General features: G+C 38.0%; 1 protein-coding gene across 1 annotated transcript; it reads right to left on the minus strand.

Annotated features, from left to right (window-relative positions):
* Nucleotides 1-4,564: 4,564 nt before the first annotated feature.
* On the minus strand, nt 4,565-11,076 carry LOC148192880 (uncharacterized). The gene is made up of 3 exons (XM_088099298.1): nt 11,049-11,076; nt 7,764-9,292; nt 4,565-4,813 (listed from the first exon to the last, which is right to left on the minus strand). The coding sequence occupies exons 1-3, from the start codon at nt 11,074-11,076 to the stop codon at nt 4,565-4,567; spliced, it is 1,806 nt and encodes a 601-aa protein (XP_087955424.1).
* Nucleotides 11,077-21,187: the final 10,111 nt, after the last annotated feature.

The following is a 21,187-nucleotide window of genomic DNA, read 5'->3' on the forward strand; positions in this document are numbered from 1 at the left end:
AATTTACTAAAGCAAAAGAACCCCTCAAACCTCTAGCCAAAATAGTTGAAAAACCAAACAAAGAGTCCTCTTCACACACTCGCACAAGTGATATAAAGTGTTTCAAGTGTTTAGGTAGGGGTCATATAGCTGCTCAATGTCCTACTAAAAGAACCATTCTTTTAAAGGGAAAGGACATCTATAGCAGTGAAAGTGAATCCCCCACCAGTGATAGTGAGAGTGAAACGGAAAAAGAAGAGGAAGTGTTTGCGGATGATTGTCAACTTCTCATGGTGAGAAGGGTGCTTAGCAGTCAACCAAGTCTGGAACAACTATCACAAAGAGAGAACATCTTTCATACAAGGTGTAAAATTCAAGAAAACTATTGTTCTCTCATTATTGATAGTGGTTCTTGCTGCAATTGTTGTAGTACCAGACTAGTTGAAAAGCTGAATCTTGCTGTAATACCCCATCCCAAACCTTATAGACTTCATTGGCTAAATGAAGATGGGGACATTACAGTCAAGAATCAAGTTAAAGTGGCTCTATCCATAGGGAACTTCAAAGATGAAGTTGTTTGTGATGTAGTTCCTATGGAAGCTTGCCATGTGATATTGGGAAGGCCATGGCAATTTGATCATAACACTATACACCATGGTCTTACCAATACCATAACTGTGCACAAACAAGACAAGAAATTTGTGCTTCAACCTTTGACACCTACTCAAGTGGCACAAGATCAAGCACAAATGAAGTCCGCTAGGGATCAGGAAAAGAAACAGAAAAAGAAAAAAATTACAAAACAAAAGAGTGGAGAAAAAGAGGTGATAGAGTCCAGTGTTCCTTCCCACAAGGTCACTCAACATGAAGTACTTTTAAATAAAAAGACTTTAAACAACACACTTCAAGTTGAGCAACCTTCATACCTTCTTCTTTGCCAAGGAACACTCACTTGCACATCTAGTGAGTCTCAGACTACTACTCTTTCTCTTTCAATACAAAAACTCTTGAAGGAATTTGATGATCTATTTCCCAAAGAACATCAAATTGACTTTATTCTAGGGGCAACTCTTCCTACTAGGCCTGCCTATAGGACTAATCCCCAAGAAACCAAAGAGATTGAGTCACAAGTCCAAGAATTACTAGATAAGGGTTTGGTTCAAAAGAGCCTAAGCCCCTGTGATGTACCGGTGTTGTTGGTGCCAAAAAAGGATAGGAAGTGGCGCATGTGTTGTGATTGTAGGGCTATCAACAACATCACAATAAAATATAGACATCCCATCCCTAGACTTGATGATATGTTGGATGAATTACATGGGGCTCAAATTTTCTCAAAAATAGATCTTAAGAGCGGATATCACCAAATTCGAATCAAAGAAGGTGATGAGTGGAAAACTGCTTTTAAGACTAAGTTTGGGTTATATGAGTGGCTAGTAATGCCTTTTGGTCTTACAAATGCCCCAAGTACATTCATGAGACTTATGAATCATGTTTTAAGGGATTGCATTGGGAAGTTTGTAGTTGTTTATTTTGATGACATATTGGTATATAGTCAAGATTTGCAGAATCATGAAAAACATTTGAGAGTTGTTCTAATAATTCTTAGAACCAATAAATTGTTTGCAAATCTTGACAAATGCACCTTATGTGTTGATAGTGTCATCTTTCTCGGTTTTGTAGTCAATAAAAGTGGGGTCCATGTTGATCCTGAGAAAATAAAGGCCATCCAAGAATGGCCAACTCCAAAGAATGTAGGAGAAGTTAGGAGTTTTCATGGATTGGCCAGCTTTTACAGAAGATTTGTGCCTAACTTCTCTAGTCTAGCTTCACCTCTCAATGAGTTGGTGAAAAAGGATGTTACATTCATTTGGGGAGACAAACAACAAAAGGCTTTTGAGCTACTTAAAGAAAAGCTCACTCAAGCTCCCATTCTAGCTCTTCCAAACTTTGCCAAAACTTTTGAGTTAGAATGTGATGCTTCTGGACACGGAATAGGTGTTGTGTTATTACAAGAAGGACACCCAATTGCTTACTTTAGTGAAAAACTTCATGGTGCTTCTTGTAATTACCCCACCTATGATAAAGAGCTTTATGCTCTTGTGAGGGCTCTTCAAACTTGGGAACATTATCTTGTTTCCAAAGAGTTTACTATTCATAGTGATCATGAATCACTAAAATATCTGAAGAGCCAACACAAGTTGCAAAAGAGACATGCTAGGTGGTTGGAATTCATTGAACAGTTCACTTATGTTATCAAATACAAGAAAGGAAAGGCTAATATCGTGGCAGATGCTTTGTCAAGAAGAAATATCTTACTAGCCACTTTAGGAGCTCAAATTCTTGGGTTTGATAACATAAAAGAATTGTATACTTAAGATAGTGACTTTGCCACCTTATATGAGGAATGTTTGCAAAAACCACAAGGAGGATTCTATGTGAGAGATGGGTATCTTTTCAAAGAAGGCAAAATTTGTATACCCCAAGGCTCACAAAGAAAACTCCTTGTCAAAGAAATGCATGAGGGAGGGTTGATGGAGCATTTTGGGTTTGATAAAACCTTAAGCATGCTAAAAGAGAAATTCTTTTGGCCCCACATGAGGAGAGAAGTCCAAAGGCATTGTTTCAAGTGCATTACTTGTTTAACATCCAAATCTAGAGCAATGCCTCATGGTCTTTACACTCCCTTACCCATTGCTTCAACTCCTTGGGAAGATATTAGCATGGATTTTGTCTTAGGACTACCCAAAACAGCAAGGGGATTTGATTCTATTTTTGTGGTTGTGGATCGTTTTAGCAAAATGGCTCATTTTATACCATGCCACAAGATAGATGATGCAAGTAATGTGGCTAGGTTATTCTTTCGAGATGTGGTTAGACTTCATGGACTACCTAGGGTCATCATTTCTGCTAGAGATTCAAAATTTCTTAGTCACTTTTGGAGAACCTTATGGTCTCGATTAGGGACTAAGCTGTCTTTTTCTACTACTTGCCATCCTCAAACAGATGGTCAAACTGAAGTAGTAAATAGATCTTTATCCACTCTATTAAGATTAGTCCTCAAGGGTAACCACAAATCTTGGGATGAGTATATTCCACATGTGGAGTTTGCTTATAATAGGGTAGTTCATCGAACTACCAAAATATCTCCTTTTGAGGCTGTATACGGTTTTAATCCTCTCACACCTATGGATTTGATTCCCTTACCTTCTTCACATGAGTTCGTTCGTCAAGAGGGAATATCTAAATCCAATTTCATTAAAACTTTTCATGAGAGGATTAGTAATCAAATACAACTACAAAGTGAGAAATATGCTAAGTATCATAATAAGGGTAAAAGGGAAGTCATTTTCAATGAAGGTAACTTGGTTTGGCTTCACCTTCGAAAGGAAAGATTTCCTATTCAAAGGAAGTCCAAATTAAGTCCTCGAGGAGATGGTCCTTTTAAAGTCCTTAAGAAGGTCAACAATAATGCTTATCAGTTAGACCTTCCATCCGAGTATGGCGTCCATTCTACTTTTTATGTTACTGATCTTCGTCCTTTTGCAGGAGTTGATACAGATGATGATGTAGATTTGAGGACAAATCCTCTTCAAGGGGAAGGAGATGATGACTTAGGGCATGGACCCATTACTAGAAGTATGGCTAGAAGAATTCAAGAAGAGTTTGAAGATATGGACACAACAGGGCACGTTCTTTTCCTTCAATTTAAGTGGAGTTTGAAGACACCAAGAGAAGGGGTAAAACTGTCAAATTGATGGTCAAAGTTGCTAGCTGCACCACCACTCTTTGCTAAGCACACCACGGCAGCACCTCCGTTCCTCAACACCACCAGCTCACATACTGCTTTCGTTTTTAGCACGTTTTTCATAATTCTTCCACATTTTACACATGGGTCACTTCCTTCCATCCTCCCTGCAGCTCCATGGATATAAATTCATGGTAGCTCCCTTGAAAAGACACTTTTGGATGAATGAAATTCTGCTGAGATTTGCTTCTGCCAACTCTCCCTCCGAAAGTCATTACTTGCTTAAACCTTCCCTGCAACTTCCTTCCTTGTATGGACGGCTGCCTGAGTTGTAGTCACTCACTGAGCATAGCATCCATCTACATTAATCTCACCGTACACTTCCTCTGTTGCCATTAACACCTCTTCCAGATCTCTGCTGGAGCTACCGAGAATTACTCTCAGTTGAATCTCGAAGTGCAATTTTCGAAGTTCAGTAGATCTCCGTTGAATCAGATCTCTCGGATCAGTAGATCAGCTACTATGCATCAGTCATCAGGAACATTGATGGAGCCAAATTCCAGAGGAAACCAGTGGCCTGAAGATCCCAGATCAGAGGTGTGGTAGATGTGTTGGTGTGCAGCGGAATTGATGGAGTAAATGGTGATGGAGATGTTTGAATGAAGCAAGGTAAAATGAGTGAAACCTCTCAGCTCAGAAAGCCTTCATATAATGGAAGGAAGCTTGAGAGAAAATGAAGAATTAGCAAGCAATTTTGACTCAAGAGCAGAATGCAAGACTGGAATATATTTCTCAGCATTTGGGCATAGCTCTAAAGTACCATACAAGGAAGAAACCATCCTATTTATAAGTGAAGATGGGTCTCTTTTTTGAATTGAACTCCCGCCTAATTTCAAATGGGAAGCCTAACAGCAACACCAAATCCTTCCAGCAAATCCCATGCTTGCTCCAGGTCAGCTCCTCACGTGTTTGAAGCATCTTCTCATCCAACATTGGGCTATTTTGGGGTTTTGGCTGGGTGCATATGACTTTGGCAGCAAGCTTCTCCAACCAGGCCTTCCTTTCACGTGCCAAATGCCATGTTGGCAGCTGCTCCCTCCAATTTATTTAATCCTACAAAACAAAGTAAACATGCTTAATTAAGAGAAGAAGGTTTAAGATAATTCACCTTCCATAGAAGCAAAATATTAAGTGATCCTTCTTCCTCTTGAACTCTCTTAGCCATGGCTCTAGTAAGAGGTCCAATGTATGTCTTAGATGGTCTTCCATCAGACCCTCCCTCTTGAGAAGGATCTGTCCTCAGATCTGTTGCATCCTGTTGATCATCTCCTGTGAAAGGATTTAAGTCACAGATGTTAAAAGTATGACTGACACCATAACTTTCAGGAAGATCTAAGATGTATGCATTATCATTTATCCTTTTGACCACCTTGAATGGACCATCTCCTCTTGGACTAGGTTTGGACTTCATTTGAGAGGGAAATCTTTCCTTTCTCAAATGAAGCCAAACTAGGTCTCCTTTTTCAAAAACTATTTTCTTTCTCCCTTTGTTGTTGTATTCTGTATATTTTTGAGTTTGTTTTTCAATTTGGTTTTTGACCTTCTCATGTAACTTCTTGATGAACTCCGCTTTAGAAACACCTTCTTTATGAAGAAAAAGAGATGGTTTTGGAAGAGGTAGTAAATCAAGAGGTGTGATAGGATTAAAACCATAAACAACCTCAAAAGGAGAAAGATTAGTAGTCTTGTGGACTACCCTGTTATAAGCAAATTCAATATGAGGTAGATGTTCATCCCAAGATTTATTGTTACCTCTTAATATTACCCTTAATAATGTAGATAGAGATTTATTAACTACTTCAGTTTGCCCATCAGTTTGTGGGTGACATGTAGTAGAAAATAGAAGTTTAGTCCCAAGCTTTTCCCATAAAGTTTTCCAAAAGTGGCTTAGGAACTTCACATCTCTATCAGACACTATAGATTTGGGTAAACCATGCAATCTCACTATTTCCTTAAAGAAGAGTCGAGATATATAGCTAGCATCATCTACTTTGTGGTAGGGTATAAAATGAGCCATTTTACTAAAACGATCTACTACCACAAAGATAGAATCATAACCCCTTTGAGTTCTTGGTAATCCTAGGACAAAGTCCATGCTTATGTCCTCCCAAGGGGTATTAGCTATGGGAAGAGGTGTATAGAGTCCATGAGGCATAATCTTTGACTTAGCTTGTAAACAAGCTATGCATTTAGAACAATGCCTTTGAACATCTATTCTCATGTGTGGCCAATAAAATTTACTTTTCAAAATGTTTAGAGTTTTATCAACTCCATGATGGCCCATAAGTCCTCCTCCATGACTCTCTTTGATAAGAAGTTTTCTAATGGATCCTTGGGGTATACAAAGTTTTCCTTTATTAAAAAGATACCCCTCAGAAAGATAGAATCCATCAAAAGGCTTCTTAAGACATGATGAATAAGTGGATGCAAATGTTTCATCATTTTCATACAACTCTTTTATGTCATCAAATCCTAATATTTGGGATCCTAGGGTTACTAATAATGCATGTCTTCTAGATAAAGCATCCGCAACAACATTAGTACTCCCCTTTTTGTGTTTGATGACATAGGGAAATTGCTCCAGATATTCCACCCACTTGGCATGTCTTTTGTTTAGCTTTGCTTGCCCTTTTATGTACTTGAGAGATTCATGGTCAGTGTGGATGATGAATTCTCTAGTAACCAAGTAATGTTCCCAAGTTTTTAAAGCTCTAATGAGGGCATATAACTCTTTGTCATAGGTAGGATAGTTCAAGGTAGGTCCCCTAAGTTTTTCACTAAAGTAAGCTACGGGATGTCCTCCTTGTATTAAAACAGCTCCTATACCTATCCCAGATGCATCACATTCTAATTCAAAGGCTTTGGAAAAATCAGGTAAAACGAGAATGGGTGCATGAGTTAACTTATGTTTCAAAGTCTCAAAAGACAACTCTTGCTTATCACCCCAAAGAAAAGGAACATCTTTCTTGACTAACTCATTTAAAGGAGCAGCTATGGTGGAAAAGTCTTTCACAAATCTCCTATAAAAACTAGCTAGCCCATGAAAGCTTCTTACTTCTCCTATATTTTTAGGGGTTGGCCATTCTTGTATAGCCTTGATCTTCTCTGGATCAACATGCACACCTTCTTTTCCAACTTTGAAACCAAGGAAAATCACACTTTCTTGACAAAAAGTACATTTGTCAAAGTTGGCAAAGAGGTGGTGTTCTCTAAGAAGAAGCAAGACTTCCTTGATATGTCTAAGATGCTCTTGAAGACTTTGACTATAGATTAAGATGTCATCAAAGTAGACCACTACAAATCTGCCTATGCATTCCCTAAGCACATGATTCATTAATCTCATGAATGTACTTGGAGCATTGGTCAAGCCAAAGGGCATGACTAACCATTCATATAAACCAAACTTGGTCTTGAAAGCAGTTTTCCATTCATCTCCTTCATGAATTCTTATTTGATGGTATCCACTTTTAAGATCAATTTTGGTGAAGAGATTTGCTCCATGTAATTCATCCAACATGTCATCTAGCCTAGGAATGGGATGCCTATACTTGATAGTTATGTTGTTGATGGCCCTACAATCTGTACACATTCTCCAAGACCCATCCTTTTTAGGGACCAACAACACAGGCACAGCACAGGGACTTAAACTCTTTTGGATCCACCCTTTGTTCAACAAGTCATTAACTTGTTTCTCTATTTCTTTTGTTTCCATAGGGTTGGTTCTATAGGCTGGCCTATTGGGTAGGCTTGCCCCAGGTACCAAATCTATTTGATGTTCTATTCCCCTCAAAGGTGGTAATCCACTTGGTACCTCTTTGGGAAATATATCATCAAATTCCTTTAAAAGTTTTTGCAACCCCTTCGGTAGAGAACCAAGTCCATGAGTGATTGAAACAAATGCCTCTTTGCAATAAAGAAGGAAATGATGTTGTCCAAGAAAAAGATTTTTGGAAATATTCAAGGTTTGAGGTTGGACAACTTCATGGGCTGAGGCATGGGTTACCAAATTCTTTCTTTCTTTCTTATTTTCTTTTTTCTTTTCTCCATCCAACTTCTTCTTAAGAATTATTTGGTCCTCTCTTACTTGTGAAGGTGTAAGAGGACACAAAATAATTTTCTTTCCCTTGTGTTGAATGGTGATTTTGTTGGTGACTCCATCATGTAAAGCTTGTTTATCATATTGCCAAGGTCTTCCAAGTAATATGTGCCCAGCTTCCATTGGTACTATATCACAAACAATTTGATCTTCATATTTGCCAATGGAAATGGGTACACTTACTTGTTCTTTAACTACTATTCCATCATCCTCTTTGATCCATTGAAGTTTGTAAGGTTTAGGATGAGGAGTAGTGGTTAAGCCAAGCTTCTCTACCATTCTAGAACTACAACAGTTGCAACAAGAGCCACTATCCACTATCATTGAACATGTCTTTTCTAAAACTTTGCATCTTGTGTGGAATAGGTTCTCTCTTTGTGACTGTTCTAATTCTACATGTTTACTTTCCAGGAGTCTCCTTACCATAAGTAAGTCACCATCACAAGGTAAAGCTTCTTCTTCTTCAGAAGTGGATGTTTCAGACTCACTATATGAAGAACCCTCACTTTCACTCTCATGCTCAAGGATGTAAGTTGACCTTCTATTGCGGCACTCAGATGCATAGTGCCCTTTTTCCCCACATCTAAAGCACTTAGTCTCCTTACTCTTATGATCTCTTGAAGGTTCTTTGACTTTTTCTTTTCCTCTCTCTCTCTCTCTTTCTTCATATCTTGGCTTGGTTTGACTACCCTCCCTCTTATACTCTTTCTTATGGTGAGAACTATGAGGGTAATCTTTCTTGGTGTAGCTTTTCCTCTTTAGTTGTTGCTCTACCCTCACACAAAGTTGGACTAACTCATTGAGATCATTGTAGGGTATAAGTTCAACCTTATCTCTTATGTCATAGTTGAGTCCACTTTGAAACCTAGCAATTGTTATCCTAGGTTCTTCTCTTATCCCAGCTCTCAACATGAGTAACTCCATTTTTTGTCTATATTCCTCAACACTCATGTTCCTTTGTTGGAGTTTATGGAGTTTATCCATTATCTCCCTATCATAGTAGGCTGGTACATGCCTCCTCCTCAAGGCAGATCTCATTTCATTCCAATACCTAATGGGAGGTAAGTGTCTTAGCCTATGGTCCTTGACTAAGGCTGTCCACCATATTAAGGCATAACCTTGGAAGCTTAGAGAAGCCATGGTGACTCTCCTTTCATCATCTATTTGGTGGCACTCAAACAATTGCTCAACTTTCATTTCCCACTCTAGGTATTCTTCTACATCATCTTTTCCATGAAAGGAAGGAAGATCAACCTTAGGCTCTCTTGGGTAATGCTCTCTAACTCTATGTTGTCTTCTAGGAGGCATTTGGTAGTGGTCATCATTGTGATGACTACTATTTTGCTCAATTTCACTTGGAGAAGATGATGATTCTTCTCTTCTCCTATGGGAAGACCTCTCTTTCTTTTTATCTTGATTAATCAAAAGTTGACTAATCATATCTTTGAGCTCACTAATCTCTTTATCCCTTTGTTCAAATCTTTGCTCAAATTCTTCCCTTAAAGACATTTCACTATTGGGTTTCAAACTTCCTTGCACACTTGATTGACTCATTCTTGTCAAAGAAAAATTTTCAAAAGGTTTTCAAAATGTTTGACAAGTAATGAATGAAAAAATTTTCACAAACTTTCTTTGTTTTTGGTGAAAAATTTCTAAGAGATTCTAGAAGTAAAAGATGTTTCTATGTAGCTCCCAGGAAGAAGAGGTGAGTCACAAATGGACAAGCTTAGAAACCAAGTTCTTCCTTAGCCAGAGTTTCCTTAGAATGTTCTTTTACTTTAGTTTCTAAGTAGAAATTCTTCAAATTCTTTTTAAATGTTATGAACCTACAAACCAAAGAAAGGTTTACTATATGCTATGCTATCCTAGATACCACGGAGACCTAAAAACAAAAGGATTACTCAAGACATTTAAGGAAAGCAATAAAGATGCAAGAATGTAAATGCTAGACGGCCCTAAGTGAAAGTGCAAGTGACACTTGGAGCCCCTTGACACACTTTCACACTAAGAAAACGAAATTGGACTATTACAATGTTCAATTGTGAGCTTGGAATTGCTTCAAAAGCATTTTCCCAAGTCACTTGGCACAACAACAGAAATATAAAAAAAACTACAAGGTTCCGTGATATGAGTACTCAAACAAGCTCAATTAAATGTGTAAAAATAGTGTGGACTTCAATCTTCAGCTGCTGCCAAGTGTATCTCAAAAACAGTATGCAAGTTGTTCCAATTCTGGTGGCAAATTATGCTGCTGTAATGTATTCTGCAGCTGCTGGACAGCAGAGTTGCATCTACTCAAGAGCTCCTAATTGCTTTTCATTTCAGCTTTCCCCTCACTTCCTAGTATGCTACCATTATAAGTAAAGGTTTCTGCAACTGGATGCTTCACAACAGCTGTCACAGTACCTTAAATCCACTCAAACAAACCAAGCTAGATTTACCATTCTGCACCAGTTTTCCACACCAATTTCCAGCAATAATTGACAATTTTGGAAGCCAAAAATGTGTAAACAAATGAACTAGGTATGGAAACACAGCAAGTACACAAAAGGAACCTACCAAAGGTGCTAGAACAGATTAAGAAAGCAAAAAAAAAACGCAAACACAGTTCAGAAATGATTCCAAATGCAAACTGTTTGATAATTTTCAAAACTGTTTGATAAAATGCCCCAATGACTTTCAGATTTTTGAATTTTGATTTTTCAGGGCCTGTAATCTGGATTGCACAGTTCAACAGCTTTTTATCACTTGATATTACTTCTTTGAGTCATCTATTTCATTTTTTAATCATGGAACCAGCTTTTTCACAATCCAGTAATGAATTTTTTTGCATCAAAATTACCAAACAGCAGTTGGAAAACAGAACTGCACCAGAAAAATTAGACTGAATTTTGGTGGTTTGAGATACGCGACTGGAGCTCAGTCGCCCGAACCAAGGCCGAACGGTAACTGTCGTGGAGAGCCGAGCGGACATCACGGAGAATGTGGGGACCGGACGAAAGGAAAGAAACGTGAGGGATCTACCTTATGAGGAATATGAAAAACGTAGGAAAGAAGGAAGGTGCTTTAGATGCGGCGAGCGGTTCGGTCCTGCGCACCGTTGTCCGGACAGGAGTTTGAGAGTCCTGATATATGCAGAGGACGACGAAGAATTTCCACCACCCAAACCTCCAGACTTGAATTGATGAGGAGCCATGAGATCAAGCTCCCCAATCCAACCTTGAGGACAAGGTTGTTTTGCAGCGAGGAGTAATGTTACGATCTAAGGTAGGGGTAATAATAAGGGTTGGAAAGTATATGAGCAGAGAGAATATTTAGTATAAGTTAATTAGAGTAAATAAATATAGTATAAGTTAATTAGAGTAAATAAATATATATTTAGGGAAATATTCAATATAAGATATTTATAATTAAGGATATATGCTAGGATAATATACGGAGAGATATTTATATTAAATATAGAGATATTTATATTAAATATAGGGATATTTATATTAAATATAAGGATATTTATATTAAATGCAGATAGAGGAATATTTAATAAGAGATGGGCTGGAAATAATTAATATAAATAAAGTTAGAGTCTAGGGTTAAAGGTATGCTGGTGATTATTGAGTTTTGTGACAGACATTATTGTCTTGTGAGGGAGGTTATGCTCTCAAAGTAATTGAAGGAGGTTATGCTCCCAATTATTGTTTACCCTTGTTTATTCAGATATTACCATCAATAAAAGAGATTCATTCATCCATTGTTATTCGTTTATTGTTCTATTACGTGTGTTTATTGTTCTATTACGTGTGAGAGAGTGTGCAAGGTTGTATTTGGCTAGTTTACGTACTCAGGTACGTAACAGTAACTGCCTATAATTCAAAATCATTGTTTCACTTCCATTTTCACTCAAAAATTGATGGTTTCAAATGCAAATTTGCATATAAGTCATGTTTTGACCAAATGAACAGTACTAGCAACTTTGAACCATCAATTGAAACTTGCTCAAGCTATAAAACAGCAAGGAAACAACAGATTTTCGAAATTCCCTACTGCTGTACCACTTATGCAGTAAATGGCACCAAAATAACCAACCAAATTCAGTTTTATGGAATCAAAGTTTGAATCAGCAAGGAAAAGACTCTAGGAAATGTGAATACACAGATCTAAGTTGGAATTAAAGATGCTTAGCATGACCAAACTCAGATTAAACTATGCAATGAAAATTGGCACGGTGATAAACCAAATTTAAATCTGAAATAGCAAATGACTAGTGTCTATGCACAACCAAGCTATGCAAATTGCATTTCATTGCTTGTTATGGTTGGCTACACTCTTAGCATCATTCAACAACACTAAACAATGTTGTATCAAGCTTTAGAATCAACCAAAACCAGCTGAAAACAGATTTGATGATTTAGAACAGCAAACAAAATTCTGCATCAGATTTAAACAGAATTTTAAAACCAGTTTGGCTTATTGGATGCTTCAGCCTATATTACCAAGGCTAGATCAACTCATCACTGCCTCTGATGGTAACAAACAGCTTGTATAGCACTGGTAAGCACAGAACTCAACAGAAACAATTTCAAAACAGTGACAACTATAAAACAGCAACAGTAGTTTGCACAAGACTTTAGACAAAACAGAATTTAAAGTTCAAAGCTGGAATTAACTCAAACAAGAAATGATTCACCGTTTAAAATGAAAAATGGACATAAAACACTATAAGAACACAGAATTAAAGGCTGGAACAAAATTACAGAAGCAGAATTAAAAGAACAAAAACTGACACAGAATTAAAACTGAAACAGAAACAGAAAATAGAAACAGAGATGGAATTCAGCAGAATTAAATTGCAGAATGAGAAGAAATGCTTAGCTCCTTGGTGCGTGGAGAACCTAAGCTCTGGATACCACTTGATGGAGCCAAATTCCAGAGGAAACCAGTGGCCGGAAGATCCCAGATCAGAGGTGTGGTAGATGTGTTGGTGTGCAGCGGAATTGATGGAGTAAATGGTGATGGAGATGTTTGAATGAAGCAAGGTAAAATGAGTGAAACCTCTCAGCTCAGAAAGCCTTCATATAATGGAAGGAAGCTTGAGAGAAAATGAAGAATTAGCAAGCAATTTTGACTCAAGAGCAGAATGCAAGACTGGAATATATTTCTCAGCATTTGGGCATAGCTCTAAAGTACCATACAAGGAAGAAACCATCCTATTTATAAGTGAAGATGGGTCTCTTTTCTGAATTGAACTCCGGCCTAATTTCAAATGGGAAGCCTAACAGCAACACCAAATCCTTCCAGCAAATCCCATGCCTTGCTCCAGGTCAGCTCCTCACGTGTTTGAAGCATCTTCTCATCCAACGTTGGGCTATTTTGGGGTTTTGGCTGGGTGCATATGACTTTGGCAGCAAGCTTCTCCAACCAGGCCTTCCTTTCACGTGCCAAATGCCATGTTGGCAGCTGCTCCCTCCAATTTATTTAATCCTACAAAACAAAGTAAACATGCTTAATTAAGAGAAGAAGGTTTAAGATAATTCACTGTCATTGATCAATTCATGCATACATATTTAATTTTCGTCTTTGCATATTAAACTTCAATTATTGTGTTCTTAAGTCTTAGCTAATCAACAAATCACATATATGAAATATGATGTCACCAAAATATGATGTCACAAACTTGTTTCACAATCGGCAAGTATGACCGAATCGTTTCAAGTAATAAACTTGGTAAGACCAAGTATCGTTCTCCCAAAGGACTCACGGCCTAGTTTAGTTATGTGATTTGTTGATTAGCTAAGACTTAAGAACACAATAATTGAAGTTTAATATGCAAAGACGAAAATTAAATATGTATGCATGAATTGATCAATGACAAAGACAAAAGATAAACACTTTCAAGGAAATATATGAATGAATATGTTGTTGGGGGTCAATTTCATCTCATCCACTCTCATATATTTTAGGAATTCAACATTCAAATCATCATTGTTAATGCCACTCTCTAATGTACCATTCTAGATGGCTTCTCCCTAATCAAATAGTTCATACAATTCCTAGCATTCCTAATGATTAGTTCATGAGTGCAGGAGCTTAAAGGCAACCAATATAATATTGTCAGTATAATATTGGGAGAAATTCCCCGGATCTAGATTTCCCCGTACGTGTCCGTATCAACAAAACCAATAATCATGCATTAGAATGAGTTAAACAATGCAAGCATTGAGCAAAGAGGAAAAACCCTAACTAATGATGAAAGAAAGCATATGTCTTAATTCAAAGATGTACTCAACAAATCCATATATGAGAGCTTCAAGAGATTACTTTGATTCCCCAACAAACATACAAGGTTTAGTTCACCATATTCATGGTGAACCTAGATGAATAACAATGAAAGTATGAAAGAATAAACCCAATAAAGGTGAAGAGGTAGCCTGAGCATCCAAGATCCTCCTTCAAAGGGGTGAAAGAGAGAGTGTTTGCCTCGTTTCTGCCAAAGATGCCTAACTATAGGACGTGCAAGCCCTTATATACTAATCTAGAGTTACAAAAGATTACAAAAGTCCAAGCCCAAAAAGTGCCGCTCAGCGGTATTTACCGCTCAGCGGTGATTGCGCGTCTTCTTTCTTCCCCTCAGCGGCCATTTTGCCCCTCAGCGGTTCCAACGTCACCTCTTGAGTGCCGCTCAGCGGTAGTTTGCCGCTGAGCGGTGCCTTCGACTTCTCCTTTTTGCACTCTTTCTTGTCTTTTCTAATGTCCTCTCTCTTATTCTTCACTTCTTTCACCAAATTCACCTCAAAACCTGCACAAAAACACTTAAATCAAGCATAAACCTGTCCAGCTCTCTTATTTCTGAAAATATAAACAAAAGGCATGATTTCAAGCTAGTTTCTAAGTCTAAAGGTTGCTTTTAGTATCAACTTTAAGCATGAAAATAACAGTTTTTCAACTGTTATCATTCACCTTCCATAGAAGCAAAATATTAAGTGATCCTTCTTCCTCTTGAACTCTCTTAGCCATGGCTCTAGTAAGAGGTCCAATGTATGTCTTAGATGGTCTTCCATCAAACATTATTTTGTTTCTAAAGATTTTATCATTCACAGTGATCATGAGTCACTCAAGTACTTGAAGAGCCAACACAAGTTGCAGAAGCGACATGCTAAGTGGTTTGAATTTATTGAACAATTATCTTATGTTATTAAATACAAGAAAGGCAAGTCTAATATTGTGACTGATGCTTTATCCAGAAGAAACAATCTTTTGGCCACAATAGGAGCACAAATTCTTGGCTTTAATAACATAATTGAGTTGTTTGCTCAAGACCTTGAATTTTCCAAAATTTATGAGGAATGCATACACAAAGCTTAAGGAGGTTTTTATGTGAGAGAGGGGTATCTTTAAAGAAGGCAAAATCTGTATACCTTAAGGATCACATAGAAAGTTCCTTGTCAAAGAAATGCATGAGGGTGATTAATGGGTCATTTTGGGGTAGAAAAGACTCTTGGCATGTTGAAAGAAAAATTCTTCTGGCCTCATATGAGGAAAGACGTCCAAAGGCATTGTTTCAAATGCATTACTTGTTTAGAATCAAAATCTAAAGCAATGCCTCATGGACTCTATAACCCTTTGCATGTTGCTTCAACTCCTTGGGAAGAAATCAGTATGGATTTTGTCTTAGGACTCCCAAAAACTTCAAAGGGTTTTGATTCTATCTTTGTGGTAGTATATCGTTTTAGTAAAATGGCTCATTTCATACCCTGTCACAAAGTAGATGATGCAAGCAACATTGCTAAGCTCTTCTTTAGAGATGTGGTAAAACTTCATGGATTACCCTGTGTTATCATTTCTGATAGAGATACAAAATTCCTTAGTCACTTTTAGAAGACCTTATGGTCTAGATTAGGGACTAAGCTTTCTTTTTCTACAACTTGTCATCCACAAACAAATGGACAAACTGAAGTAGTCAATAGATCTCTATCAACTTTATTGAGAGTCATTCTAAAAGGAAACAATAAATCTTGGGACGAATATCTTCCTCATGTAGAGTTTGCCTATAACAGAGTAGTTCATGGATCTATTAAAATTTCCCCTTTTGAGGTTGTATATGGATTCAACCCTTTGACCTACAGATTTAATACCTCTTCCTAAGTCATTTGACTTTGTTCATCAGAAAGGAGTATCTAAATCTAAATTTATAAAGGACTTACATCAAAGAGTTAGAAACCAAATTGATGTGCACTAAAAATGCAGTATAGTGCTAGGAAGTTACTCCTAGGTTGTCTCTCAAGGACCAAATGTGGTTCGAGACTTAGGTCAAACACGTAGTGGGGGGTTTGGTGAAGAGTTTGTGAATGCAATTGAACTAAACTAAAACATGAAATTAAACATAACAGAATTGAAAGCATTCAAGTAAATGTCAAAACAGTACTGTGCAACACCTCTCCCAAAGACATCCAGCGTGTGCACATTCTTCCAGCCAGCATCACAGCTTCCTCTTGCAAACCAAAGTTGAATATTTCCAATTAAATCACCGAGTTCTTCTTCTAAGAGATGAATGCACCATATGCTTCTAAAAAATGAAATATGCTTCTCCCAGCTAAGCAATGACACATCCTCCACCAACGTGCTATTGCTTCCAACTTTAAAAGAAAAAAAAAACCCGAGAGCTCTGATGGACAAATTTATGAACACCAAAATATGATGTCACAAACTTGTTTTTCAATCGGCAAGTATGACCGAATCGTTCAAGTAATAAACTTGGTAAGACCAAGTATCGTTCTTCCCAAAGGACTCACGGCCTAGTTTAGTTGTGTGGTTTATTGATTAGCTAAGACTTAAAGACGAAATATTTAAATTTTTATATGCAAAAGACGAAAATTAAATATGTATGCATGAAGTTTTGATCAATGGCAAAAAGCAAAAGATAAACACTTTCAATGAAATATATGTATGAATATGTTGTTGGGGGTCAATTTCATCTTATCCACTCTCATATATTTTAGGAATTCAACATTCAAATCATCATTGTTAATGCCACTCTCTAAAGTACCTTTCAAGAAGGCTTCTCCCTAATCACGAGTTCATACAATTTCTAGCATTCCTAATGATCAGTTCATAAGTACAGGAGCTTAACGACAACCAATATAATATTGGGAGAAATTCCCCGGATCTAGACTTCCCCGTACGCGCCCGTATCGACAAAACCAATAATCATGCATCGAATGAGTTAAACAATGCAAGCATTACGCAAAGAGGAAAAAACCCTAACTAATGATGAAAGAAAGCATAGATCTTAAATAAAAGATGTAAAAACAAATTCCATATATGAGAGCTTCAAAAGATTACATTGATTCCCCAACAAACATACAGAGTTTAGTTCACCATATTCATGGTGAACCTAGATGAATAACAATGAAAAAATGAAAGAGATAGAAAAAACCCGAGAAAGAGAAGAGGAGAGCTGTCACCATCTCCCAATCTACCCCCAAGGGGTGAAAAAGAGAGTGTTTGCTTCATCTCTGCCAAAGATACCTAACCCTAGGAAACCCTAAAGCTTAAATACCATTCGTAAATTACAAAAAATTAGGTCCAAGCCCATTAAAGTGCCGCTGAGCGGTAAATGCGTGACTTGTTTTCTCCCCTCAGCGGCCATTTTGCCCCTCAGCGGATCTCCCGTAAGCTCCTGAGTGCCGCTCAGCGGTAAACTGCCGCCGAGCGGTGACTTCGGCTTCTCCTTTTGCACTTTTTGATGTCTTTTCTGATTTCATCTCTCTCCTTCTTCACTTCTTTCACTAAATTCACCTTAAAACCTGCACAAAAACACTAAAATCAAGCATAAACCTGTCCGGCTCTCTTATTTATGAAAATATGCAAAAAAGCATGATTTCAAGCTAGTTTCTAAGTGTAAAGGTTGCTTTTAGTGTCAATTTTTAAGCATGAAAATAACAGTTTTTCAACTGTTATCACAACCCCAAACTTAGAACTTTGCTTGTCCTCAAGCAAACAAGATGTAACTCAATCTTCAACCAATTCATATGATGGTTCACTCATTCAAAATCCTCTTTTTAGATAAGTAAAAACTTCAATCAAACTTATGACCAAGAGTTCAATCAAGATGTGCACATGCTTTAGTGTTTCACAAAGTCAGTTAATACCCAACAAATGCTCTTTTTCATGAATGACCAATCAATTAAGTATGGATGTTCATGTGCTAATGGAATATTTCCTCACTAAGTAAAGTGTTTCACTCAACACACAAGTGTATAAGAGGTAATCACTCATTCACTCTACTATCACAATGTCACATGAATCAACTTTGCCTTCCATTTTACCACAATCAAAAACATTCACAAGCATGCATCATCACAAGGACTTTTCAATGGCTTATAATGTGGCTGGGCTAACAAGAAAATAGGTTTTTCTGAATCACAAAATCCTTGAGTTAAGAGAATCATAACAACACAATCATCTTATTCATCCCAACTTGCCTTTGCATTTGCATTGAGCTTTACTTCTTTTTCTTTTCTTTTCTTTTTCTTTGCCTATACTTCCTTTTTGGCTCTTAGCTCAATGCTTTTCCTTTTTCATGTTTTCCCAACAACCCCAAACTTGAACATTTCACAATACCACACAAGATCTTCTACTTAACTCAAGGTAAAGATTTTCAATCAAGGGTTTCAGTGTATGTTCAAGGCTAAAGGTTCAAAGGATAGAACACAAAGTGTTCTCTTTTAGTGGGCTAATTTTTACGAATTTGGCCAATAAAAAGGTTTCCAACAAACGGCCTTGATCATATGATGCAAAACAAGCAATTGATTCAATCATAGAAAACCTGGGCAAAATCATTCATGCTTTCAAAGTAATAGCATTCAACAATGACAACTCTGGAACTCAAAATCTCACATATAAGCTCATTCACATTTGACATACACATCCTGCTTAATTTCACAATCACAATCATGATATCCTGCATTTGTTCACAAAGCTTGTGAATCACCTGTATAAGCATTTTAATGTGCACATCATCTCAACATCAATCAATCATAAGCATCATTCAGCATTACTTATCACACAATCACAGTTAATAGCAAACCATCATAACAAACCAGGTGTTCAATAGAGTACATCAAACCCTAATCTAAAAACAAAAACAAATAAGTTCAGAAAACTTAAACCACAAAAGCATAATCATATGATAGCATTTATCAGTAAATGCTATCTCAGTTCCTCATCAGTCTGAGTTGTCCTCTGTATCTTCCTCTTCCTCCTCATCTTCTTCATCTTCAAATGCATCATCATCATCAGCTTCATCTTCTTCCATCTCTCTAGCTGAAGCTTCAGCTGCTCCAGCTCCTCCTCCATGCATTGGTTCCTCTGGCCAAGCTACCACATTATGGAATTCATCCATAGTCCACCTGTGGGCTGGAGGTGTATCATACATCCCCACAATCATCTCAGCCGTAGCCACCTGCCCTCTGTGAATGGACTGCAACTGAGCACCTATAAGAGACATATACATGTCCCTCATCTGGAATGGTTCTGCTTCATGTGTATCAGCAGATGTCTGGCTCTATGCTGGCCCTCTCTCTCTACGAGCACGGTGATGAACCAATATTTTCCTCACTTCACTTAGTTTAATGTGCTAGAATTAGTCGGGGAATTATGCTTAAACGTCCGGTATTTTCCTGTTTTTCCTAATTGTGCTTAATTTGATCGGAAATTCTTATTTTAACTAATTTGAATTATCTGAGCTTATTATTTTGCATTATTAATTATGGGAAAATTTTGGATAACTTTTTGGGACATTAGAAAGCTAAATGAGAAATGGAAATTGAGCCAATGCATCTTAGCCATTTTTATTTTCGCTGGCTGCCGCGTGAATGTTGTGTCAACTTGTGTGTCTTCGTTTGAGTTCAATTCTTATCCGTTTTCCATGCAATTTTTTTTCATAGTTTCGTCTGGATGTCTATTTTAACGTATAGTTTTTACTTTGTTCAAATTCGTTCTGTGCTGTTCCCAGTATTTATTTTACTCTCATATGTCAGTCCAGTAATTACTGTTTGAGTGATTTCTAATCTGTTGCATTGTTTGCTTGCTGTTTAGTAATTGTGGTGGCTGGAATTGATCATTGGACAGTGCTAAAACCTCCCAACACTCTTAAACAAGGAATCCAACAGCTTGGGAGGCACTCACGGCCTCCACATCTCATAATTGTGCTTTAAGAGGAAAAAGTGCAAGTTGCCACATTGGAGAATTTTTCTTTGGAAAATTAAATGTGTGAGTCCGTGAAGCTGGAAGGAATGAGGGGGCCACCACTCACATTATTTTACATTGGCTTAGTAAAGCTCACGGGAAGGAGGTAGCAGGCAGGAGAGGAAATTCATTCTTTTGGCTTAGGAAAAAGTGTAGCTGATTTAATTTGGAGAAGCTTAAAGGGGTGTGACGGCTGGAAGAAGTGAAGACGCTGATCCACTTTTCTTTTTGGAAGCACACGTTTATTCCAGCAGCACTTTTGGAGCATCCAGCACGTGAATGAAAGGGGCTTCATTTAGTGAAAAGAAAGAAACCACATGGGCCCATGACAATTCATTTTGTCAAGCACATATTCACGGAGATAATTTGATGAGGTGCAGCCCATGTGCAAAAGGCAATTACTGCACACGCCACACAGCAGCTTACGGATTCCATTTAATTGGGGGTGTGTCCAGCACACAGCAGCACACGTCCACGCCACGGCCCAGCTAGCGTTCAGCACACCCGGCCCACACTTGGCTGCACACATCCAGCAGCTTGGAGATTAAGGCATGGTCCAACAGGGGTGTGCACAGCAACGTGAAGGAGCGTCCAGGAGGTGGCATCCAGCAGTCCAGCTTTCATCAACAAACATCACGGTGCAGTGGCAGCTGTAAGCACTTTTGGAGGTGCACACGGTAGGTCCAGTGGCATCTGGAAGCAGCTGCCACGTTCATGGTCCAGCAAGGAGAGCAGCGGTGCACGCAGAAAATACACAGTTCAGAAGCAAGTACACGGTCCAGAAAAAAAATAGAGGGGTGCGTGGAGAGAATGGAAGGTGCACACAGAGAAAAACAAGTCCAGCTTTGGAGAATGGAAGGGTTACGGAGAGGAGAGCCGCAACCTAGAAAAGAGAGGAATTTTTATCCAGAAAGGAGGAGCTGCACGGGTAGGGTCCTGGATTTTTAATTTTTTCTGGAATGCTCCAGCCGCAACCATGTAGAAACATATCTTCTCTGCTATGGAGGCTACGGCTGAGGCAGGGACTCTAGGTTGATTTTCAGTAGCAAAGGATGTAGATTTTC

The sequence above is a fragment of the Vigna umbellata genome, chromosome 9 (assembly GCF_029865625.1).
Source record: "Vigna umbellata cultivar VRB3 chromosome 9, Vumbellata_1.0, whole genome shotgun sequence".
NCBI lineage: Eukaryota > Viridiplantae > Streptophyta > Magnoliopsida > Fabales > Fabaceae > Vigna > Vigna umbellata.

Excerpts from the sequence above, each read along its gene's own strand:
- LOC148192880 (XM_088099298.1), bottom strand. The coding sequence starts at position 11,076 with ATGGCTCCTCATCAATTCAAGTCTGGAG. Across the intron at positions 9,293-11,048 it reads TCATCAATTCAAGTCTGGAG|ATAAAAAGAAAGAGAGGTCT; the intron begins GTTTGGGTGGTG and ends TGATTAATCAAG. Across the intron at positions 4,814-7,763 it reads CCCATGCCTCAGCCCATGAA|CTGCCAACATGGCATTTGGC; the intron begins GTTGTCCAACCT and ends TGGAGGGAGCAG.